This window comes from Zeus faber (assembly GCF_960531495.2).
Source record: "Zeus faber genome assembly, chromosome: 15".
Taxonomy (NCBI): domain Eukaryota; kingdom Metazoa; phylum Chordata; class Actinopteri; order Zeiformes; family Zeidae; genus Zeus; species Zeus faber.
In genome coordinates, this window is record NC_137194.1 from 26,982,227 (window position 1) to 27,008,899 (window position 26,673).

The 26,673-nt window shown below is 40.9% G+C and overlaps 1 protein-coding gene across 1 annotated transcript; it reads right to left on the reverse strand.

The window, feature by feature from the left end:
• Positions 1-217: 217 nt before the first annotated feature.
• On the reverse strand, positions 218-25,437 carry kif5aa (kinesin family member 5A, a; the record flags this gene model as incomplete). Its single annotated transcript, XM_080014714.1, has 28 exons — positions 218-296; positions 553-592; positions 774-850; positions 2,107-2,281; positions 3,355-3,571; positions 5,727-5,831; positions 5,965-6,036; positions 6,447-6,507; positions 7,151-7,252; positions 7,385-7,494; positions 7,928-7,989; positions 8,550-8,667; positions 9,098-9,286; positions 10,029-10,175; positions 10,466-10,672; positions 11,055-11,123; positions 11,918-12,096; positions 13,019-13,167; positions 13,900-14,048; positions 14,958-15,062; positions 16,257-16,381; positions 20,058-20,145; positions 20,301-20,356; positions 20,464-20,512; positions 20,613-20,717; positions 20,804-20,877; positions 21,623-21,710; positions 25,309-25,437. The coding sequence occupies 28 exons, from the start codon at positions 25,435-25,437 to the stop codon at positions 218-220; spliced, it is 3,126 nt and encodes a 1,041-aa protein (XP_079870840.1).
• Positions 25,438-26,673: the final 1,236 nt, after the last annotated feature.

The following is a 26,673-nucleotide window of genomic DNA, read 5'->3' on the forward strand; positions in this document are numbered from 1 at the left end:
TAATGCTGACATAAAGACGAGCGACAGCACGAACTGATGCCACGCGCTACGGGAACTCTAAAATTTGTAATTGGTGTAAAATTGGTGATAATTGACTCTGTGTATTGCTGCTATATTTATTTTTATTACTATTATTATTATTATTACTAGTTATTATTATTATTACTAATAATTACTTATCATTATTATTATTATTACTATTATAATTACCATGAGATTAACTGGCGGCGGTCTCCTGCTGAATGACGTAGTGTCTGTTTGAATCGTCCACTTCGCTGCCACAGTGTACATCACTCCTGCTAACACACATAAAGCTGTGTTATATACAGAATAAGATACAAATCTAGAAAAAAATGTAGGCCATTAAAATATATACATACATATAATTCATATTATACATGAATACATAATTATTCATTAAAATAAATAATTTTACTATACATTATGTATTATTATTCAGAATACAACACATAATGTGGAGTATTTTAAATAAACAATAATAATAATAACCATAATAATAAAGAACTAAATAAAAAATCTGCATCGACTCACCTGTTGTCATTGATGTCTCTCGTTTCACCGATGCCGTTTCCTGTCGGAGGCCGATTTTATCATTAAAAGATTCAATTTAAAAATGAAAAAAAAATTATATGAAAAAAAAGAAGACGGCAGAATTTTCCTACTCTACAATTTTGCTCCTATGTATGTGTGCGTTTATGTGTGTGTGTGTGTGTGTGTGTGCGCGCGCGTGCGTGCGTGTGTGTATGCTTCACCGTTGTCTATGTTGAGTGGGTAGGACTCCAGGATGTCTGTGGGTCGACTCGCTCTGTATCCCAGCGCTGTGGAAACTCTGTTGAACACACACAGCAGCAGAAACCTCAACCCACACGCACACACACAGTACAGTACATCCCATAATATAACACTTCAGTGCCAGGATAAGACGACAAATCGAAGGTTTCCAAAGCGATCCACAGGTTTCATCATGAGACTCAATGTGACCTGGATTCGATCTGGAGAAACATCTCTTTTAGATAAAATATTTTTTTGTTACTAGTATTTCAGTCCAGACCCAGTATGGACTAAAATACCCAAGGAGTCCCAAGGAGATCCTTGAATTTTTTTTTATCTGACTAGTACGTTTAAGTAGTGCCAAGCAGTACGTTTATTGAGTCCAAGTCAAGTCCGAGACTCATGTTTTTCAAGTCACAGTCAAGTCAAGTCCAAGACTCTTAAATGACTGTGTAATTCTTGTCCATTTTTTCATGTCAGAAGCAAAAATCTACAATTAAGAATTTACATTAAAATGTAGTTTTCAATGCAATTTATTTTCAAGTATTAGATATATTTAATTCCTGCCATTTTAAATCACCCAGTCCACCCTCTAACTTATGGAATTAGAGACAATAAAGAGGACATTTATATGTACACGGTACATACCCCATGTCAGTTGAATAGGGCTGGGATATTGATAGAGGCATGTGAAATATAGTAATATACTGTATATCATGTAAAATTTCCTCGGATAAATGCAAAATATATGTTCTTCCATAACCCCCTGCACTAGAACCCACACAGCAAAAGCTGGGCCTCAAACAATCTCAACTTGAGTGTGGCCATGGAATAGACTCCAGTCCAGCGTTAAAGGAATGAAAACCAAAATAACACGACACCAAAATCATCAACCTTGAGCTCAAGCTGGAGAAGAGGTCTGAAAATTAACGGTTGAACTTTAAAGAGGTACTGCACACGATAACGTTTTTTTTGGGCTGTAAACTGAAATATAAGCTCTAATGAATGATATGAGCTCTAATGAAACACAGCTACCCCGGTCATAATATTAAGGCATCTTTACAAACATGGTTAAAATCAGCATTACAGATTGCGAGTGTGGCTCAGCAACACCACAGTGGTGGAAAACAGAATGAAGAGTGTACACAGAATGCGGACATAAAATTAGTACTTTCAGCGGCTCTGTACATCACAAATAAAAAATGTGCACACCAGTCCCATACACCAGACGTTTCTGGTGTATGGGTTAATTACTCTTTAACCCGTGCACCATTTATGTCCGACTCTGACTCCAGGTTTTGTGTTTGGACTCACGTGTTGGTCTGGATGGAGTTGGGGCTGCAAGTGGAGCTGGCGGTGCTGCGCTGGGACAGTGCACCCTGGAAGATGGCATTGCTGTAAGTGTTGGAGGGCTCGCCGGCACGCACGTACGTGTAGAACGGGTTGGTGGGTGAGCACACGGGCAGCTGCTTCGGTCTCACCGGCTTGGCTGAGGATGAAGGGAAGACATTTTTTTATCCGTATTGAATAACAAGGTGTTAATTACAGAATATTTTTGAGTGATATACAGTATAAGTCAGTAACCACCCAGTAATATAGCAGTGAATTATTTCTCTCCGGGAATCAGTAATGTGTTATCTCATCTTATTAGCAATTTGTTTGTTAGTAAATTATATAATTAATCACAGTTCCCTGTTGTGTTGAGATGATAATACCTGATTCCTGACGACCTAATCCCTTCAATTAATGAGTATGGTAAATACTGCGCAAGAACAATTAATTTATGATATTTTCCCTGTATGTTCCAGCTGCCACAGTGTAAATTAGCCAGACCCAGAGGAAATCCATGGTGGAAAAAAACTGTGAAAATTCCTGGAGGACCTAATTAACATTAGTTCTCAACAGTGTGTAAGAGTCTTGAATAGAAGTATCTCTTGCTGCGATGATAGATAGATAGATATATAGTTATATACAGTAGATAGACAGACAGACAGACAGACAGACAGACAGACAGACAGACAGACAGACAGACAGACAGACAGACAGATAGATAGATAGATAGATAGATAGATAGATAGATAGATAGATAGATAGATAGATAGAAAGATAGATATTTCATTCACCCCGAGAGAGAAATTGCAGTCTCACTGCAGATTACATAAAAAAATAGGCAATAATAATAAAGCACTACAATTAAATATTCTTAGAAAATGGCAGTATATGGAAAATGTGAAAATATGCAATACAGTTAACTGTAGACAATAAAACAATAATAGAAATAAACAATAAACCTAATGATGAACAATAAATATAACTTAAAAAGTAACAAATAAAAAATAAAATGATGAAAAACCTAAAAATACCTTAAAAAATTAACTAGAAAACTGTTTATGTAATTTACAATATACTTATACACTAACTAGAAGATGAAGACATTTTCCATGAACAATAAACCCCCCAAAAAAATCACACTAACTAATTAAGTTGACCAATAAACAATGAACTCGAAAAGATAAACCTAATCTTGAACAATTATAGCGATGGAGCGGTGCAGTGCATTACCGATCTGTGCCGCGTGGGGGCGCCTCGCCGCGTTCTTGGCCCGCATGGCGTCCTTGATGCGGTCCACCTCCTGCTGGTAGCGGCGGCGGTCGATCATGGCGCCCTCCTTGGCGTCCCTCAGTGCTGTCTCCAGGGCCTTAACTCTCTCAGCAGTAGACCGAAGCCGTTTCTCCAGCTTTGGAAGCTCACAGCGCAGATCTGCATTGTCACGAACCAGCTGGAGGGGACAGGAAAAATGAAACTAAACCACTAAATAAAGGCCTTTTTAATTTTTTTTTTTTTTGTATTTACTTGGACTTTTTTCTTGCACATTCGATTTTCGTCCAATTGAGCAACTTTATATATTAGTACTATATATATACATATATATATATATATATATATATATTAGATATACAGATAGAATAAAGAAGGAATACAACTAGAGAAAAATATAAATAAAAATATTATATATATATATATCAAGTCAAGTCACACTTTATTTATAAAGCGTATTTCATACCAGGGCAACACAATGCGCTTTACAAAAAAAATACAATAAAAGAAAATATATAAAATGTCTGTGCAATCATAAGAACAGTCAGTGTGGAATAGACAGATCTCACAGCCTACAGAACACACACACAAATCTCACAACATAGAGAACACACACACACAAGTCTCACACACACACACCCGCACACAGAAGTCAGTCATAGACTGTAGTGAACAGCAAGGTTTTTAACCTGCTGATACAGCTGATACAGAAGGCAGCCTTCCCTGCTTTAGAGCTGGTACGAGGGATAGTAAAAAAGCCCACTGCCTGTGGACCTGAGATTTCTTGCTGGCTCGTGTATAATAAGCATATCTTTTATATACTGCGGTGCAAGGCCATTTATAGCTTTATATACAGGTAGCAGAATCTTAAAATCAAAAGGATCAGGGAGCCAATGTAGAGATCTAAAAACAGGTGTGATGTGTTCAAACTTTTTTGCCCCAGTGAGAACGCGTGCAGCCACATTTTGGATTAACTGTAGCCGCTGCACAGCTGATTTCGGGAGGCCGGTGAACAGGCCGTTACAGTAGTCCAATCTACACGTTATGAATGCGTGGATTCGTTTTTCAGAATCTGCTTTTGACAGGAAGCCTCTTAATTTTTAAATGTTTTTTAGATGGCAGAAGGCTGACTTAGTCATGTGAAAATTTAGATCGCCGTCTATAATTATACCCAGATTTCTGGCTTCATTCTTGCTCTCCAGAGACAGAGAACTGAGATGAGCTGCAATTTTCTGTCTCCGAGCCTTTGCACCAAAGATGAGTAATTCTGTTTTATCTTTGTTCAGTTGTAAAAAGTTCTGTGACATCCATGCATTAATATCATTAATACACTGAGTGAGGGAGTGTATGGGGAATAGTTCATCCGGAGATAGGGATATGTACAGCTGAGAATCATCTGCATAGTTATGGTAAATCATTTTGTGTTTCTTTATAATATGTGCAAGTGGGAGCATATAGAGGTTAAACAATAATGGTCCCAGAATTGAACCTTGGGGCACTCCACATATAATATCCACTTTGTTCGACACAAAATCTCCAATGGACACAAAGAACTGCCTGTCCTGTAGGTAGGTTCTGAACCAGTTTAGAACCGGGCCAGATAAGCGGACCCATTTTTGTAATCTCGGTAATAAAATCTGATGGTCAACAGTGTCAAAGGCAGCACTGAGATCCAGGAGGAGAAGAACAGATAGTTTTTAGAATCAGTGTTTATTTGCAGACCGTTCACAACTTTGATAAGCGCTGTTTCTGTGCTATGGTGAGGTTGAGAACCCGATTGATAAGTGTCTAAAAGGCTGATTGATGTTAGATAGTTGTTAAGCTGAAGGTAAATTGTTTTTTTCAAGTATTTTGCTGAGGAACGGCAGGTTGGAAATGGGCTTGTGATTGCATTGTGATTGCTCGTCTTCAAGAGTGGTTTAATGACAGCTGTTTTAAATGCTTCAGGAAATATACCTGATTGAAATTTATAATATCTCATGTGCTAGGCAGTTAAAAACAGTTTTAAAAAATGTGGTAGGAGAGGGTCCAGGCAGCAGGTGGAGGACCTGAGTTGACAAACAATATCGTCCAGTATATAAGGGTAAATTAAAGGTTATATAAAAGCAACCAAAGGCAGAACATAAAATGTTATCATAATATCAAAGGAATGACAAAGACATGAATTGCCTTTGTGACCCACATTCTTTGGACGGTACATTACAAAAGTTCTGGGGAGCCGTTTCGGATCATCTTTTGATTTCAAAACATCTCAATTACGGATCCTTTGACACCTAAAAAATAAAAAAATTATAAATATTTCAAACCCACCGCCTTCGTCTGGGTGTCCGTCCTACCTGTTTGTGAACCTTTGTAAGTTGGTCCAAGTTATTCTCAAGAAAGGAAATCTTCTGCTTCTGGGTGCAAGACCCCCCGCTATCATCAGGTTCCATTTCGGAACTCTGCGATGGAGAGAGAGAGAAAGAGAGAGAGAGACAGAGACAGAGAGAGAGAGAGAGAGAGAGACATTAGATAGTTCAGGTTCACCATAACTTCAGTCCCGAGGCTCCTCCTCCTCCACCTCCTCCTTCTTACTTTTTTAACCCGCGACGTGAGGTCTTGAACGAACAGCTTGCGCAGGTTGTGGAGGGTCTGGAGTTCGCGGGCCTGGGAGAGAGAGAGAGATAGAGAGAGAGCGAGAGAGAGAGAGAGAGAGAGAGAGAGAGAGAAGGGGGAGAGAGAGAAGAGAGAGAGAAACAGAGAGAGAGAAACAGAGAGAAAGAGAGGGGAGAGAGAGAGAGAGAGAGAAGGGGGAGAGAGAGAAGAGAGAGAGAAACAGAGAGAGAGAAACAGAGAGAAAGAGAGGGGAGAGAGAGAGAGAGAGAGAGAGAGAAGACAATCATAAATAATATAATTTAATAGGAAAGAAAGGACAGCGGCCAAAAAATGAATCTAATATAAATGGTAAGAGGCATAAATATTTTTTTGTAGGCTCTTTTCCCAGAAAGTAAGAATTAGTTTAGAAGATCTTCATGAATGTGTTTTTGTATTGAATATGATTCTGCATTTCTACTCACGACAGTCTCCTCCAGACCCTTCAAATCCTGTTTGGTTTGCTCGTGCCGCTCGTGCAGGAATCTGACAGGAAGAGGAAAGGCATCACCACAAACTGACATGCAGTTCATCACATATCACAGTATGTACTGTATGAATGTGTATCTGGACATGCATGTATGTTCAGATACTGTAGTGAGGCAATACTGCAGGTATCAGCAAATGCTATATAAGAATTTCTTGGATCTACATTTAGTTTTAAACTTTATTCATTTATAATTTTGTATCAGCAAAATAAACAAAATCATTTTTTTATCATTGTATGTTTATCTATATTAAGAAAAATCAATTTCATTGATAAAAAAAAAGAACATAATTTAAAGCATCCACATTTTTTAAATATCATACATTTTATATATTCAATTATATATATTTTATATATTGTATATTGTATGTTGTATATTGTATATATTGGGACTGCCAGCGTCTTCACTGTCCTTTTTTCTGAATTAATACTGGTAAGCAAATCGATTTTTAGGGAGCAAACAAATTGAATACCCTTAAATGAACTGAAAACACCTTCTTTTTAATATGTAATTCAAGTTTATATATATTTCTTGGTGAATTGATTGAATGCTCTCAAGCTTTAAATGACTCCTCCAAATCTCCTAGCCCTCCTGGGATTCCAACTAAGGTGTCTAGGTGGTGTCTGGGGTCGGACACTTACGACAGCTCCTCCAGACGCTCGCTCTTGGTGTTGTCCTGACTCTTCAGGCGCTCAAAGTCCGAGCGAACTTGAGCCAGTTCCAGCTCCATCTTGGAGTTACGGCTGCACACAGGGTCAGAAGAAAACAAGACACGGGAGTAAACGGGTGAACGTCACCATAAATAACAACAATGTAAATGAATAGCAGGTGGAGCAGCGGGCGTGGTGCATTGGTCGTGGAGACGCGACACTGACTCGGTGAGCTCGTCGATGATCCTCTGCTTCTCGTTGATCTCGTCCCGCAGGCGAGCGAGCTGCTTGTGGTGGAGGCCGTGGTGAGTCTCCCCCTGCTGGCGAGGAGGCCTCTGCCCCCCCCCCGCAAAAAAAACAAACAAAAAAAAAAGAAAAACGGAAGGCAGGGGAACAAAGGGAGTCAAAAGGCAGATATGATATAAACATCATCACAGAGTACTTGAATAGTTGACATCATTAACATTTATCATCAACAATTGACGTCAATAACCAAAACAAAAGACAGTGAAATATGAGTATTCTATTAATTTATAATGCTTTTAGTGGTAGACTGCAAAATCAGCAGGATGAATGTTTTTGCCGTTTCAAGCCGAAATGGAACCTCCATGTTCCAAGCATCAGGAGCTAATAATTTCCACAGCTCAGAGGAACAACTCATGTGCGGAATCAGCCGGATCAGTGCAGGGTTGCGGCAAAAACACGGCTACAGGTCTTTTACTTTCTGGAGCTGCAGATTGCAGCCTCAGGTTGGAAATGGTTTCTCACCTTGATGTTTCCGTCCTCAGTCTCCCCTTTCTCTCCATCCTTCTCGTCCAGCAGGGAGTTGTCTGGTAGGGAAGCAAAAGAGGTATACTGTGTCTGTTTTTTCAAATGATGTCACCAAAATAATTGGCACCAAAAATGTACTTGACGGGCAACAAAATGCATTTCTCTGCATTTTACCCGTCCTAGTAACTGTTATAGTATATATAGTATTATATATAATTGTATGAATATACAATAAATGTTAATAATATTACAAATAAAAAAATATATTTTCCTCTTTCATTCTGTGCAACTGGGCTCATATGTGTGTGTGACTATTTGTGTATGTATCTGTATCTGTATCTTTTATTTGTACAAATGTATCTGTGTATGCATGTGTGTGTGTGTGTGTGTGTGTGTGTGTGTGTGTGTGTGTGTGTGTGTGTGTGTGTGTGTGTGTGTGTGTGTGTGTGTGTGTGTGTGTGTTTGTGTGTGCACCTTGTCGTCCAGCTGCTTGTACAGCCTGCGGATCTCCTCTGTGCAACTGGGCTGATATGTGTGTGACTACTTGTGTATGTATCTGTGTTTGTATTTCTACGCATGTGTCAGTGTGTGTTAGTGTGTGTGTGTGTGTGTGTGTTACCCTGGTCTTGCAACTTGGCCAGCTCTTCGCTCAGGGAGTCGTGACTCTCCTCCAGAAGCCGCTTCTTATGCTCCACACTCTGCATGTATTCCGTCAGAGAACGGATCTTAGCCTCATGCTGCACGCACATGCACGCACACACACACACACACACACACACACACACACACACACACACACACACACACACACACCAGCATACAATAAGTTAATTCTCCTTTTATGTAAAAACCTAGTCATCTTATTTAATCAAACCCTTCTATTATATATTAATTTACTCCCTTAATTTTTTGTTTATAATTAATATGAATTAATACAAATATAATAAAATATATATTAAAAATATAACATTTCAAAAAATATAAATGTCATAATTGAATAAAATGATTAAAATATGTTTTTTATTTTTTTATGTGACCTGAAACACAATTCATGTGCATTTCTATACTGCTATCATGCATCTAACCGCACCAATCCATCATTTATCGTCATATCTGTCCCCCATCCATCGGCCCGTCCGTCCCTCCCTCACTCTACTCAGGTCTGACCTGGGAGATGAGCAGCTGGCAGGAGGACAGCTCCCTGCCGGTCTCCTCCATCTTGCGGTGACACTCCAGCTGCATGTTCTCCAGCTGCCTGCAGCGCTTCACCATGCTCTTCACCTCCGACTTGATCTTGCTGATGTAGAGACGAGCCACGGTGAATTCCTCCTCGATGGCCCCACTGATCTCCACCGGCTAAATATGTCAATAATAAATATGTCATGAGCTTAGTGCAAACCGGTCCCCGGCTTGTTCGTGCTCATAGTCACAAAACTGTATCCATTGAATCGTGCACGATTGTCCGACTTTTTCTTGCTACATAGAACAAAATTGAAACCAATTCATTTGAATTGGGAGATTTTCACAGACTTGGGGGGGGGGGGGCGGTTGTAGATTATGTACAATAAATCTAAAACTAACCCGAAGAAAGTCGGACAATCGTGTTACGGGGCAAGATTCAATGGATCCATTTTCTTGACTTTAAGCACAAAAAAGCATGAGACCAGCTTGCTTAGTAAGTTAAGGTCATTTCAAATTAGTACATTTAGGAAATACGTCCATCTAGGGCTATAAAAGCAGTGAAAGTTATATAGGAAGTGTGCCAGCCCTGGGGTCTGTGCCCCCTCACCCAGTGGTCTAACAGGGAATTGAAATGGGTCTGCAGTAAAATTATAATTCTTTAGATTTTATGTGTTGGTTGTATTTTTTTATTTTTTTTAACTTATTTTTTCACAAAATATATAAACAAACCCTCACAAATGAAGTGAAATCATTTTTTGTCATGAGGTTTAATATAGCTGTTATTCTGTATTTGTGTAGCTTAATTTTGGACTCCACACATCAGTTTAGGGGACCCTGTGCCCAATGACAGAAAAATAGCAGAGTTTAAAGCAGATTTGGCCCTCCGAAATCCAAAATTGCTGGATTTGGAACCTACCAGTTTGATCTCCCCGTTTCCCACGATGGTGCTGAACTCGCTCAGGTCCCTCATGAGGCCGTTGAGGACGTCGGCGATGCGCTTCCTCTGCTGCCCGCTCACCTCCTGCATGTGGGACAGCTCCGCCTCCAGCTCCATCAGGCTGGCCTGGGTGAGGGGTATATTTTGGTATTTTCTTAATTTTGGAGTATTCCTCTATATATAATTGAGTTTGTAATTCTGCTCATACACAGGAATTCATAATGTGACCATCATCAGATGACAAAAATAAAGACAATTCCTGAATTTAATAATCAAACTACAAGAGGCAAACATCAGAGCTGTCTATTCCTCCTCCTGCTTCTCATGCACCAGCTTCCTCTCTCTTTCTCCATCCATCCATCCATCCATCCATCTATCCATCCCTCCGTCCATTCATCCACCCCATAGCAACGCACCATCTTCTGGGCCAGCTGGTCAGCCAGCAGCTGGTTCTGGAGGCCCTTCTCCTCCACCTCTTGGCTCTTCTGGTCGTAGTTGATGGCCAGCTCTTCCAGGGCCTGCAGCACCTCCTTCACCTCTGCCTTGGCACAGTCGCTCTCCACCTGCAGGCGACCCAGCTCCGCCTGCACCTTGTCCCCGTCGCCACGGGACGAGGCCAGCAGCTGGCGGGGGGGTGGAGAGAGAGATTTATTTAGCTTTCTTTCCTTATGTTAATTTAGTTATTACTGTTGTTTTTGTTATATTGGTGGAATGTAGTGATGCAATTTCTTCAAAATGCTTCAAGGAACACAAAACACACACAGATTGAATTTATAGACACAAAGAAAGAGAGAGAGAAAGGAATAAAGAGAGAGAGAGGGATAGCGGGATTAAAGACAGAAAGAAAGTGTCTTGTGTGCAGCTATTTGTTCAACCTAACCAGTGGATTTCAATATGAAAAAATCAAAATGAACCAGCACAACAAAGCTTGATTTTTCAATTAAATACATTACTTGTGTAACATGCGCCTGTGTGTGTGTGTGTGTGTGTGTGTGTGTAAACTACCTCGTCCTGGTCCAGCATCTGCTCCTTCAGCTTCTCCACCAACTGGCACTGCAGGTTGATCTCATCATCCTATATCACACACACACACACACACACACACACACACACACACACACACACACACACACACACACACACACACACACACAATTAACAGTTTGCTATCTTCTCCCAAGACTTGGTAACAAAGAAATATATTGTTATTCATAGAAAATACAGTATATTATTATATAGTATATTTCAAATGTGAGTATAATAATTATGTGAATTTTAAAGCCACCAGCTGGACTCACTCCGTCATGCGTGTGTATTTGACCTGTGCACGTACAGTATATTGTGGTTGTTATTGTTGTAGCAGTCTTAGTATTAAAAACATATCAAAATGGGTTTTATTTATTTTTTGTTTTACTTCACGGAAGTTCAGTATGAACATGCACATCTGCACATGCCGCTTTCCCGTTACATGCTTTTAAATATTTACAATTTTTGTTTTTATTTTTATGTACATAGTGTTATCGAGAAATAAATAAATACATTTCCTCAAACCCCCCCCACCTTTTTTTTCTTCTTGACTCTTGTGTAAGTATGAAGAGTCATTGAAAACCAGAGTTAAATTCCCTGTATTCCACATTCCTCCTGATATGTGGTTAATCAAGAATAAAATACTCTTATTTGATTGTGTGTGTGTGTGAGTTTATTCAAGACTGTAGACCAAATACACTCTAATAAGATTGAGTAAGTAAGCAAGTAAATTGACTAAATATTGTGCATACTGCATGTGTGTGCGCGTGCCAGCGTGCTCGGTGTGTGCGTGTCTGTGTGTGTGTCTGTGTGTGTGTGTGTGTGTGTGTGTGTGCGTGCACCTTGTCGTCCAGCTGCTTGTACAGCTTGCGGATCTCCTCCTCGTACTTGTGCCGCTCCTCCTCGGAGATGCGGACCACGATGGACGAGGTGTCGTTGTCCAGCACAGGACGCTCCTCCACCGACTCCAGACGCGTCACCACGTCGGGCTCGGTGCGCTCCGTCTCCGGGACGTCCTCCCCTGAGGAGGGAGGGAGGGAGGGAAGGGAGAGGGAGAGATAAGAGTTTGAGTTTCAACAAGCGGACTGGCACGACCCGATGTACCACTACTCTACATGTATCTCCACCGCTACTCCCCCTCTACCTCTACTCTACTCTGGCTCAACTCTGTATTCCTCTACTCTACCTCTACTCTTCTCCCTCCACTACCACTACTACCTCTACTGTACTTAATCTCCCTCTACTATACTTGCCTATACTTCTACACTACCTCTGCTCTTCATCTCTACCTCCCTCCACTCTACTCTACTTCATCTCTACTTGTCCTCTATTCTTTCTCTCCACTCCACTCACCTCTACTCAATCTCTACCTTTACTCTACTTCTATACAGTATCTGTCTCTTCTATCTCCAAGCTACTCTACATCTACTCTACTTAATCTCCCTCTACTCTACCTCTACTTCTACTATATTCTACCTCTAGTCTTCCTATACTCTACTTCCCTCTACTCTATTCTACTTCTACTCTACTCTTCCTGTACTTCTCCTCTACTCTGTATCAAAGTCATGGGGGAATCCACGATTGATAATGATAAACATCATAGGTGGCAATCCCATGGAAAATGCAGAGGGAGAGGGAGACAGGGGCGCAAATTGCACAATGCGCATTACGCATGGATTGGGGGCGCAATCCCTCCCCATCCCCTCGCAGAAACATAAATTGCCTATGATATACATTATCATTTAATTGTTTAATTTGTTGATACAGTAACACAAACACGTAATACAATATAAAATGTCTTGTTTGTTTATCATAGGTGTCAAAATGTGATGCTTTAATTATGAGACTTTTATGCCGACCAATGTCATTTGGTCATGTTTTCTACCCTCGCCTGGCCAGAAGCACCCTCTAGTGGCAGACTGTCTCACTGCGCCGCAGCTCACCATTCCTCCAGCGGTTGAGCTCCAGCTCAAGCTTCTGGATCGTCTCCTTCAGAGTCTTGCTCTTCTCCTTCTCCTTCTCGTACTTCTTCTTCCACTGCTCGGCCGTCAGCTCCAGGTTGATGGATGCCGTGTTCCTGATGGTCTTTGCGCTGTGGGGAACGAGCAGCAAAGAGGAGGGAGAGGAGGTTAAAAACAGGGTGAGAGAGAAATATTAGATAACATTATATAAAACGGAGTTATATGAAATGGAATTTAAAAAATATACTGTAATATAATATGTAAAAAATGCATACTATTTCATTAGCTACGTAATAAATCTCCCCATAGGGAAACAGGATCTGGATTTGGACAATATCAATCAATGCAATAAATGAAAAAAATTGTGTCTGTTTTATTTTATACAGATTATTTTTTTTAATCTGTTTTAGTTTTATAATATTGTTTTTTTGTGAAAATAAAATGATAAAAAATTATCTTTGTACACACATTATCTAATTATCAACACAAAATATTTAAGTGTTAGGTGATTCAAGTAATTTTCAGAGATAGTTGTTACTTTTAGTTTTCCATTCAGAGCAGCAAGTCAGCAAGTAAGTAAACCCAGCTCCCAGAACAAATCTGAATTAATTCAAATTTGATTTCCTGCTGAAAAACACAAAAGTACTTGCCGAGCCAAGCCTGAGGAATGAAGTCATATTTAATTATTCATGCCTCTTTGTACATGTGTGGTACAGTAAGTAGACTATTGGCTCTGATGTAACATGCAATAAAATGTGTAATTATTTCATCTTTTGCAGCTTTACCACTGATTTTAACACCATTTTAACCCATAGCTAAGATAGTTTATGCCTGAGTGCTTGTTTCTCTGCGCCCGTATCTACCGCTGTCCGAACATCAGCGTGGACTTGGTCTCTGCGTCATTGTAGCTGGATGGCGAGCAGCAGATGAACATGGTGGTGCGACAGTTCCCTCCCAGAGAGTCCTGCAGGATGCGGGTCATCTTGCTGTCGCGGTACGGAACATGGGTTTTCTGCAGCGGGGAGGGAGATTTTCAACTTTTATTGATAAACTTTTATGAATATAGATGGAAATGACTTCACTGTGGCATCAATAGATCTGCTTCCATGTGCTGCCTAAGCTCACATGGAAATAGTAAAGAAGGGGTAGATGACCCCTTGAGGCAGATGAAAAGAACGAAAGAAAGAAAAACTACTCCTGGGGTGTTTGACTCGGATGGACTATTTTGGCAAGTCTGCAGTTTTAGGATTATTCATTCGTGTTTTATGCAGCAAAGATTCAGGAGAGCAATTTAAAGACACGCACACACGCACGCACACACACACACACCAACAAACACTCTCTCTCTCTCTCTCTTTCTCTTCCACTACAATGTTTAGAAACCCAGAAAACAGAGAGCTGTGATAAGTGGCAGATTTAATGGATCGCATCCAACCAATCTGGGAATTGGCCAGTGACAGTTAAAGTAAAAGGATGTAAGCACTTACATGTGGCATTCACAGTTTTTTACCCATACATTAAATCTTGTAGTTAAGTTAAGATTAATTTTTAACAGGGCTACTTTTCCTATAAAATGACAATGAATATTGTACTATATCCCTGTAAAATGAGAATATTTAGTACTTATTTAACCATACATACTGCACATTTAATGTAATTCAACAGATGTTCATACAAAGCAACAAAGCTAGCCTTTCTTTCAGCTTTCACAGTTTTAATATGGAGTTTTTGACATGGAAGTCAATGAGAACCGCTCTAATGATATAACTCAAAAATGTGTTTTGTCCCGTGTTATACATGTGCATTGTTACTTATGGGGATGGCTCACTCAGCTTTGAGAACGGGGGAAGAAACGAGGTAAAAAAAATAAAACAAAATACCAGTTAAAATGAATCCCAGGTGCAGGGGAATGTAGGCTCACCGTTCCTTCGGCCAAGGCGGAGATGACGTTTCCCAGAGCAGACAGAGACTTGTTGATGTTCTTTGCCTCATCCAGGACAAATCCTGCAGCCCCAGTCTTACTGACCTGAGAGAGAGAGAGAGAGAGAGAGAGAGAGAGAGAGAGAAAGCATATGAGAGAGAGAGAGAGAGAGAGAGAGAGAGAGAAAGCATATGAGAGAGAGAGAGAGAGAAAAAGAGGGAGAGAGAGAAAGAGCAAGCATACGAGAGACAGAGAGAGAAAGAGATAGAGAGAGAGAGAGAGAGAGAGAGAGAGAGAAAGCATCAGGAGACAGAGACAGGGACAGAGAGAGAGGGGGGGGAGAGAGAGAGACAGAGAGAGAGAGAGCAAGCATATGAGAGACAGAGAGAGAGAGAGAGAGAGAGAGAGAGAGAGAGAGCGCGAGCGAGAGAGCAAGCATACGAGAGAGAGAGAAAGAGAGAGGGAACAAGCATTTGAGAGAGAGAGAGAGCGCAAGCATACGAGAGAGAGAGAAAAAGAGGGAGAGAGAGAGAGCAAGCATACAAGAGAGAGAGAGGGAGAGAGCGAGAGAGAGAGAAAGCATACGAGAGACAGAGAGAGAGAGAGAGAGCAAGCATACGAGAGAGAGAAAAGGAGGGAGAGAGAGAGAGGGCAAGCATCAGGAGACAGAGACAGGGACAGAGAGAGAGAGAGAGGGAGAGAGCAAGCGTACAAGAGAGAGAGAGGGAAAGAGAGAGAGAGAGAGAGAGAGAGAGAGCGAGAGAGCAAGCATACGAGAGAGAGACAGAGAGAAAGAGAGAGAGAGGGAGCAAGCATATGAGAGAGAGAGAGAGAGAGAGAGAGAGCAAGCCAGAGAGAGAGACAGAACAAGGTTAAATCAAATTCTAGAAAAATCAATGATGGTGTCCCACAAGGATCTACACGAGGCCCATTATAATTCACTGTATATTTCAACTCAGCACGGTACTGTTAATTTCTATGCTGATGACACCATCTTAAATGCCTCTCCTTACATCCCAAACCAGACCTTCTCCAGACACCCAGATGTCTTAAATTAATCTTTAACTTGTTATAAACTCTGAGAAAGAAAGAAAAGAAATGAAACACATTGGTTACATTCTCACTTCTATCCATGCACTCGAACTATTAAGGATTCAGTGATTGGTAAATAACACCGGAATGACCCAGATATCCCAGTATTCAATTCGACAACAACCCTCCATCGGCTGGAAACCCAACAAAGCTCAGAAATAAAAGCAGCCGTTCGAGGTCCGCACAGCTGAAGCGCCTGCGTCGTACCTTCTCACTGCCGGCCAGATCCACCAGGTAGAGCTTCCCGCACAGCTTCTGCTCCGTCTCCACGTGCTCCTGCTTGATGTTGATCAGGAAGATGCTGTGGCTGCGGGAGCTGTGCTCGTTCATGTCTGCGCACGGACCAGACGGAGACGGAGGGAATCAAACTCTCAAGAAAACACAGGAGGCTTTCGGGAGGATTTACTACCGACTGTAACTACACAGCAAATAATCTTTGGGAAATCACTCCTCAGGAATTCACTTTCAACTCAATTTGAGCGACCATGGAATAAACCCCAGCCCAGAGTTAAAGATATCCCTTTAACGGAAATGAAAAACCAAATAATACACCGCCAAGGATGAACCCTGAATACAAGCGGGAGTACAGCTCTGAAATCGATCACACTTTATGTCTAACTCCAGATTTTTTAATTCTAGGAATTTCCTTGGTGGGGGAAGAAACGGAACTGAAGTTAGCATTAGTAAAGTGGTGTATGGAAGTCAGTGGAGTGTCAAAGGGATTAAGAAATGAAATTTAAAAAAAAAATAGGTGAGGTTAGGTTAGGTTACAAAATACAGCATTCAAGGAAAACCTATATATTTTAACCTAAACCTTATTTTTGAAACATTGGAAATCAAGTGACTGGCAATCACGCCCACAGAGTTCAGAGGGTTATCTTGTCTTATTTGATATATCTTCATATATAATATCATATAATCCTATATATTTTGAATGAGAAGCAGATGTCGATCTTTTTTAATTCAAATCTTTTTTTTTATTTTCCATCACTTTGGAACCTTTTAGAGACGCTTTCAGATGGTCCACGTGACAGCAGCGAAACGACACAATCTAAAATCTTCTTTTCCTCTCAGTCCTGGGTTCTGGGTTCAACACCTGCAGTGCCAGGCCCGTTCGGCTGCGATCACCGCCCCGCTCTGCAGGACGGTGAGTCAGCACACCGCCAGCACCACGTCGCAGAGGAGAGAGGACACACAGTCCCATCAACAGACATGCTCAAATAATGTCTATTTTGTGTGCTGTGTAAACCACAGTTTCATGATATTTGCGGTACAAGAAGCTAGCCGTGCTTTAAACTTCAATATTTGAGTATTTGAATATGTTCATCACCCATGTATTTAGCTGTAAAGGTCATTTTAGCCAAGCCCAATGTTCTGAAAAGTACAATTAAATTAGGGATCTCTTTAAAAATGTTAAAATGTCAACAGAACACACACACGCACTCAGCTGCCAGATACGGCAGAATCATTTCAAATGATAGAAATACCATAAAATACAAAATAATACGAGGCCACATTTTGAGTGATGGTAGTTACCAAAAAATCGGTAACTACCATCAATAACTTTGAAGCACAGATCAAATGCTTCCCGATAACTGTCAGATTTTTGTGCTGTGCAACAAAGTCAACTGGATATTTTAAATAAGAGCGTCATCCTGGAGTGTGTATATTTTCCGAGCTCGATCCATTAGTCAAATGTTATTGCTGTTGCACAGAAGAATGAGTCAGCGCTGACCTCCAGACTCTGTGGCAGCCGGAACCTTCTGGAATGCAAATACCCACAGAATATTCTGGAAGTACAACTTAGGAAGAGCTTCATCAGCTTTGAAGTTTCCCATATTTTAAATTGGCTGACTCAAATATCACCATCTACTGTACATGTACCCATACCGATGACGCTTGTTAGCAGATTACTTTATCAATAATAATAATAATAATTATTATTATTATTATTATTATTATTATTATTATTTTTATTAACATTATTATTAGTATTGTTATTATTATTGTGATTTATTATTATTATTATTATGATTTATTATTATTATTATTATTGTTATTATTATTATTATTATTAAAGTAATTATAATTATTCTAATAATTCTAATAATAATAATAAGTATAGCTGCAGGCAGCAATACACGGGGTCCAGGGTAGTCAACCTTTCGTTTAAGTTCAATGATGAGTGTGCGTTGGCTCTCTGTTCTGGTGTGTTTTGTGACCGCAGAAGTTAATTTGTTCCGGCTTGGTTACAGTGTAATTCTATGATCGGGTGGTGTTTGTGGCTGTGGTTGGGGTTCCTAAAGCACAACTAATGGCGGTTATCATTCTGAAGTAGGGCTGCACAATTATGGCTGAAATGAAAATCGCGATTGTTTTAGTCAATGTTGTGATCATGATTATTTATCATGATTATTAATCCATTTTGGGAAAAGAAATATATTATGGCACTTTGTAAATCAACAGAAAACTGACTTCACAATAATACAGGTACTCCTCACTTAACGACGAGTTCCTACAACCAGGTCGTTAAGCAAATTAATTGAAGGCAATCAAACGGTGACAGTAAAAACAAAACTACCAGCAAAATGCATATTATAAAAATAGTTAAATATTATACTCATTTAAGATTTGGGTTTCATTCCTCAGCAAATTATTTATAATTATTATTTACCCCTCACAACAGTTTATAACCGACTGTATTTACTATCAGTCCTCAGCAAATGATTTTTCTTTAATTACTGCTCTTGAATTCACTAAATTCTCAGGTAATTCTCAAATAATTCTCTCACTCATTTCATCACATTTTAAACCAAAATTGGTGCAGTATTGCCATTTAAACACGGATTCGGTTTAAGAACGTTTCCAGTGCCATGCATGGGTAACCGAGTACTCTAACCTTTTTTTTTTTTTTTTTTTTTCGACAAATCAGTTTGTTTTTTTTACTTAAGTAGTTGAATTTTGTCTGAAATTGTGTGGGTCTATGAGCAGCTCTTATTTGGTCATTTGTAAAACACACTTTTAGTTTCTTCCTTGCTCTTGGTTGTCAAAAATGACCTGTGGCGCACTTGTTTCCTCCATGAAAACACACCGTGCATGAAGAGAAACGTGCTCTATGTAAGATTACATAACGCACTGTAACAGGCTCCATGAATCCAAGCGTCCCTTCACGCCTCAGCTGATCCTGAACGACTCCGTGGGGCAACGGAGAAAAAGAGCGGAGGCAAAATCCTGTTCTCCACCATGAAAGGAGCAGGCGCCGGAGGGGGTGGACGGAGAACGCGCTCCGAACAAACTCGGTAAACTGACGGTGTCAAGAACGAGGTGCAACGTGAGGTTTTCCTTAAACCCTTCCAGCCTTTGACCCCATAACATACAGCAGGTCATACGCAAAAAGATGAAAGGAAAAGAAAATCTTTAGTCCCATCTGAGAATGTTTCAGACCATCGGTTGTTTTTTAAATTTCAGCCTTCTGTTCCTGATTCTATTTCTTTGGAACTCTGGAAAGATCGAAAGGTGTCCAACAAGGATCAGCACTAGGCCTTTTATTATTCACTGTATACATGAGGCTCTTTCGCAACTCAACACCGCAACATCCATTTCTACACTGACGCCATCTTTAATGCCTTTCAGAAATATTTTAGTATCTACTCATTTTTGGCATCTTCATGTGGTTTTGCTGTGCTTATGCTAACAGGAGTTTAAAATGGCTCAACTACAACAGTGATTCTCAACCTCTCAACATCAAGGACCCTCAATTTGATAAGCATTCGGCCATGGACCCCATTTGATAAGATCCCGCCTCTGGAAGGACCCCCGGCGGTCCCCGGAGCCCAAGCAAATGAAATATAATTTGACATTAAACTTCCATTCATAATTCTGCTGCTCATATGTAAAGTAGTAAATGGTTCAGAGTTTGAGAACAAATGACTACATTTGTACCTCAAAATTGTATTGGAAATGATTTGCATTCTTTTTTTCAAAATTCTAGAACAGAACGACACTCACTGGTCACAGCAACGTGGCGATTGGCCTTTCCCTCGTCAATCACATCCATGACCTCGTCGGGGCTGGAAACGAAACGTTCGGTGCATCCCTGCATCAATGTAAGAGACGGTGAGAGGAGAGGAGAGGAATGTGAGGATGAACAAGCAGGAAATTACGTTTTTTTAGGCATTATGGAGAAATTCACGAGTTAAAATAGCCTCGAAAAAAGTCATGTTGAACGGTTGTAGATTCTGTTTTACAAACCTTGACATATGGGACCCTATTCTTATCCTCGTGGACGGAGAGATTGGTCTTTGTCACTTGAAAAAAAAAAAAAAGAATTAAGTCTCATTTATTTATTCTACACCGCTATGGTTATCACAGACATACAGGTATCGTTACTGTTTGGCAGGAGGTCGGAACTTACCATCCAGCAGATCGCGGATTTTATCCATGTAGATCTCAAAGTAGGAGACCTGTTGAGAGGGAGGAAAATAAATATATAAAACAGCAAATGCGCGAGGTGTAAGTTTGAAAAGAAACCAAGCTCCACCAGTCATGTCCAGCTCTGCACACCTTGATGTGGAACTCCAGGTTCTCGTCCATGGCGAAGATGTGGTTGAAGATGTCTTCAGCGATGCGAGGGATGATTCCCATCTGGTGAGGGTCATGGAGCTTCCCCTGGGAGGAAATATTACACACGTTACGATAGAATAGGATAGAATAGAGTAGAATAGAATAGAGTAGAATAGAATAGAATAGAATACCTCCATGGTGTGGGTTTTCCCAGAGGCGGTCTGCCCGTATGCGAAGATGGTTCCATTGTATCCGCCCAACACATCTACAGGGACAAAACAAACAGCAGGACCTTTTAGCTGCATTTATAAACTATAAATAAACTATTAAAGTATTAAAAGTAAGGATGCGGTGAGATCTTTTTTTCAATGCTGTCCTGCACCTTAAAAATCCCTGTTACAGAGATATGAACCCTTGGCTTTGTCAAACAGTGTGGACTTGTTCAACCATTAGGCCGCAATGATTGACATCTCAATAACATTTTGTCCATTAGAGAGATATAACATGTTTTTACCTGTCAAAAAGAAAATGAAGTTGCTTTACTTTGTAATCCGACAGGTTCATGTGGTATTGAGTATTGGATTTTTGTTTTTTTGTTTTTGTTATTTTAGTTTTTTGTTTTCTTACAGCAGGCCCCATTTTTAGTCAACAGGGTACATATATAGTTCCATATCTAATACCGGTATAAATACATTCCTGGTCATAAGCAAAACAATGTCAAACCAGGGTTGAAACACATCCACGTCCATTGCTGCTGTGTCAATTTAAGACGGTTAGAATAGATACTTCATGTAAGGACACTTCTTTCAGATAAGATAAGATAAACCTTTATTAGTCCCACAATGGAGAGATTTGCAAAAATTCAGTGTTTCTTCTAGATTACAGATTATTTTGAGTCGAGCCCCATCCCCCTCTATAAGTTCATACACAGCCAAGAGATACGAATATGTACAATGACGTAGTATTTCAATGAGTTTGAAACATATTTTATGAAGCATATATTATTGTACCTTTGACGATCTGCTTGGCGCAGGTGTTGTAGACCTGCTCCTGGGTGGTGTTGGTGGGAAACACGCGGTCAAACACGTACGACTTCCCCTGTCAAACCAAACAGAACCGTGGTTAACAAACGCTGACGCTTGATGATTTAACATATTTAACAAATGGGAAGTGGATTTATGGAACCAAAACAAAAGTAACACATTTCTTCATGTTTGGTTGGTTTATGTCTCGCAAAAATGCCATGCTCATATCTGTGCGGCAAAATCCTGAATTAAGGCGTTTGGAACAGTCCCACAGAAAAATAACATGACGTGTTCATAAAAATCACTTCTTAAAAACCTGTTTGCAGTTGAAATCTTCCTAGGACCAGACACAACATATCATATATCATCTTCCTGATTGGCCCGCAGCCAGCTTGTATATTTCCGTGCATTTGTCGCTGCAATTCTTCAATCCTGGCCCTGGGAGATGATGTCATCCTGGTGATGCTATGGCTGGAGCGGTGTATGTATATCTAGTTTGTGTATTTCTAGCTTTGGGAGCTCACTGGTTGTGTGTGTCTGTGTGTGTGTGTGTGTGTGTGTGTGTGTGTGTGTGTGTGTGTGTGTGTGTGTGTGTGTGTGTGTGTGTGTGTGTGTGTGTGTGTGTGTGTGTGTGTGTGTGTGTGTGTGTGTGTGTGTGTGTGTTTATATAGATCCTTCCTGGTATATAAATGTGAGGCCTGGTTCAGATGGAATAACACTAATCAAATGACAGTGAGTGACATCAGCGCTGAGCCATGGAGGAATCACCAGCGGCTGATCAACTGGAGGTCAGCGTGTTTTGTCGCACAGGCCCTGACAGGGTACTGCGCAGGAGGAAAAGGTGCTTCCTGGGTTTGCCATCACTGACCACATGGGACCGAAACAGGATGACACAGGAGTGGAATGATGCTCGCAGCCTCTTTTTCTCAAGCAGTGGGACCAGACTTTTCTACATGGCAGTTTGAAAATAAAGCTACAGATCCCTAAACAACCTTGCGTGACTAAATTACACTTGTAAAATCAGACTGACTGAAATGGCCTTTCTCAGTCATGGGTTCGGGCTTGAAAAAAATTTGATTTCCAGAGGGAAGATTAGAGCTAATCTCGGTCTAAGTGAAGCTTAAATTCAATCTTTGGATGAATGGGTGTGGGCCTCCAGGTCGACCTTGACAACAGAGGAAATGGACGATCTGGACTAAGAGCAGCACCACCACCAGACAGAAGGAGCTGACTAGTCCTTCATGATCTCAGTCAAGCACTTCCTGGTCTACTTCATCTGAAATGACTGTAAGCAACGTCTCAGAAAGGCGTTTTTAAATTCTGGATTAATTTAAGCAGGGTTATTTTGCTCTGCCTATATATCCCCCGATATGTGTACTTTCAGGAGCAAAAGCAATCAGATACCAATATTTCAACGTCCAACAGAAGAATTATTTGTAAATTTAGGGGTCACTTACAACAGCGTAACAGATCCTTGAACAGCCTTTTTGAATGTCCTATGCTAGAATCTAAAGACGTGAACAGCCTGTATTAATATTGTTCATAAAAAATAAATACTAATGGGGGGGAGGGGGGTTCTGTGACACATGATGTGTGAGTAAGCAGAGTGTCTCAGAAAACACGTTGTGCCTTCGTCACCGTCCTCCTGCTTGATGGATTGGTCTGAATGCAGCACAACAGAGCGCGCTGCCAAATTGTGAACCACATTAAACGTCATTAACAGATTGAATTTCGGGCACGCACACACACACACACACACACACACACACACACACACACTGCAGCATAGTTTCCGAGAGACAGACGATGATGATGACGGAGTTAGGGATGGAGAATGGAGGAGATAGGAAGGAGAGGAGGACGGAGATAGAGACTGAAAGTGAGAGACTTGTTGAGAATGTGGGGCCATCTGCATAGGTAGAGAGAGGGAGGGAGAGAAAGAGAGAGCAAGGGAGGGAGAGAGGGAGCAAGAGAGGGAGAGAGACAGAGCAAAAGACACATCAGAAAGACAGAGAGAGAGAGAGAGAGAGAGAAGGGGAGAGGTAGATGGAGAGAAGGGAGGAAGGGAGATAGAGAGGCAGAGGGGGGGGCGCGATGGGGAGAAAGCAGGTCAGTGGTTGTGTTTGGGGCTGGTTATTGATGGTTATTGATCGTCTCTCTGGAGGCAGTTAGAGCGATCACTTCCATTCCGAGACGACGATGGAAGGTTGTGGAAAGTACCGGGAACTAGGATGGAGGCAACTCTGCCCACGCTGCACCTCCCGACCATTTCAAATAACGAGGGTCTGGACGCTAGATCCGTATCGGGATATGAGACTAGATATCGACAGGGATTTTGGTTATCATGATATTACCATACTGTTAAATATCATATTTAAGGAGCATTACAGTTAAGTAATCCAATTTTGTGAACTTCATAGACTGTTTTAATCAATGCTCATCAAATGTTTCCTGTGTGTAAATATGTTGTGAAAGCGCCAATAGGCGTCCCCAAAACATCGTCAAATGATCACTATGATCAACGACTAACGTGATTTGACTTCTCAGCATAACTTCATTAGACCGTGCATGGTCTGCCTCAGGATTTGAAACGTCTCCTCAACAGCGTTGATGTGATCACGCTCATCAGGAAAATGATTCCCAACTGTTTACTTATGAAGAACTCACTTTAAATGTGAGAGAAATGTGAACCTTCCGATGGTTCTACACAGATGTTTGACCTTTTTGGGCGGATAAAAGATTTTGTATTGGATAAAACATTGTCCAGTTATGATTATCCTTTATAGTGCCAAACGTCAAAGTCAAGTGGTTATTGCAAAACACCCAGCAATGGACAAACCATGTTAAGATGAGTTAAAAATGACATATTTGTATCATACAGTTTTCCCATTCAATTCAATTTAAAATCCTGAAAAACTCTGGTGGCGTTTCACCCCTCGTCAGTCTCAATCACAGACCTGCAAATCTAAAAGGAAGTCCTCGAAAAATCACCCAAAATATCATGGAAACTAATAAACAGCTGGCTCTTAAAACAGAGGAGAATAGAAAAACAATTAGAATTGAATAGAATTAGATTGGACTAAAGTAGGATCGAATTAGAATAGAGTACATACGCCAATAATAGAATGGAGTAAAATATAAAATGCAGAATACAATAGAATAGGCCTAGAAAACACTATGTGTAAACAATAAGAGAATAGAATATATATAATATATATAATATATAATATAATAGACCTAGGCATCGAACAGAAGCTTACAGCACAGTGATTCATTCCTAAATATTCAACACAAATGCATCACAGCGGTGCTTGTGACGTATATATTCTTTGTTTGGATCTGACAAGAGTATGTATGCACAAGAGAATGTATTTATCGAGAGGAGAAAATGCACTTATAACTAGCAGTGCATCATCATCCACAAAGCAACACAGGCCCCAAACAGATGAGGGCCCAAGGTGCGCATTTCACTATTGGGCACATTTGTATTATTATTATTATTATTATTATGTTTATTATTATAAAGACACCCCCGATTTTAGAATGAACATCACAGCTGAGCATTTTAAAAAAATGTATCATGTATTAAGTGAGGTCATACAAACAGATGGAGGTATTGATGATTTATTGATGAGGGCCCGAACGGGGGGGGGGGACAAAGCCTGACTCACCCCGACCACCACCGTGTCGTCCGCCTGGAATTTGGGCACAAACTGGTCCCCGCGCAGGATCTCGGACTGGTTGAGGGGTCGGAACCGGCACAGAACCTTGATGTTACACTCCGTGGAGGCGTCGGCCATGGCGCGGGTTTAGAGGTGGAGGATGCTGGGGGATCTGACAGCACAAGCAGGCCCGAGCACCGCGGCAACCGACGACGCTGGGCTTCCGGGTCCTTCTCGGATGCGGCAACTGGACGCTGCGGACGTTCGACTGCGGGGCTCTGCGGCTGCGGCGCAGCGGCGGAGAGGACGCGAAGTGACGCCGCAGAGGAGCGAGGTTAAGGATGAGGCGAATTGGGTGTGGATCGCGGCGGGACTGCCCTACATCATTGAAATAGCGGATTCTGTCGCTGATCGGCTCCTCCTCGGGTGTTCCTCTGGTCCAGATCCGGCCCGGGTGGTGCTGCTTTTCTCCTCCGATGTCGGTTCTTGTGGCCGGTTGAAGGTGAGATGCTGCTGGAAGGACAGACTGTGGACTGTGCTCTCAGGTGGCTGCGCCCCCTAGCGGTGGATCAGAGCAGGGCGTGGTCTGCATCTTTTAAAGTGGTACCCAGAGCCTCAGCGTCTCAGCGCACACAGCCACAGCCCCGCACGCACGCACACACACACACACACACACACACACACACACACACACACACACACACACACACGCACACACACACACACACACACACACGAACACACACACACACGGTTAGTCAGCATCAACACTGATGCTACCCTGAGAGATGCATATTTTAGATGCTTCTCAACTGGAGAAACTGTGGGGCTGGGCGGACCGATTTCATACAAGGTTTTCTGGTTTAGAATATTATGTTTTGATTTTGGGCATGCTGGAAAAGCTTTGGAAATATTGATCAAATCTTTTAAAGGAATTCCTAAATTCAAAAATGCATCATAATGTCCTCTAGGCATTGGTAATGCAGCACATTTACTTTTAATGACTTAATATAGAGTATATTGCATATAAATGTATATTTTTTGCTTATATTTCTGTTTTATTATATCTTGATTTACTTATTTTTTTTTTACATTTCTTTGCTCTTTTATCATTTCACTGGGCCATATTACTATATTACAGCATGTGACAAAATGTGAATCTTATTTACTGTATTTCAGTTTAAGAGTCATGCTGAGGTCCTCTAATATGCACATACAGTGACAGTGACTATTGGTCTTCCTTATACTCAATATGTCTAATGCATTTGAATGACTAGCCAAGCATTCTGGGAAGACATTGGAAATATTGATTGAAAGACGAGCTTAAAATGAGCCTAAAACTAAAGGTGCATCATAAGGTCCAATTCCAGCCAC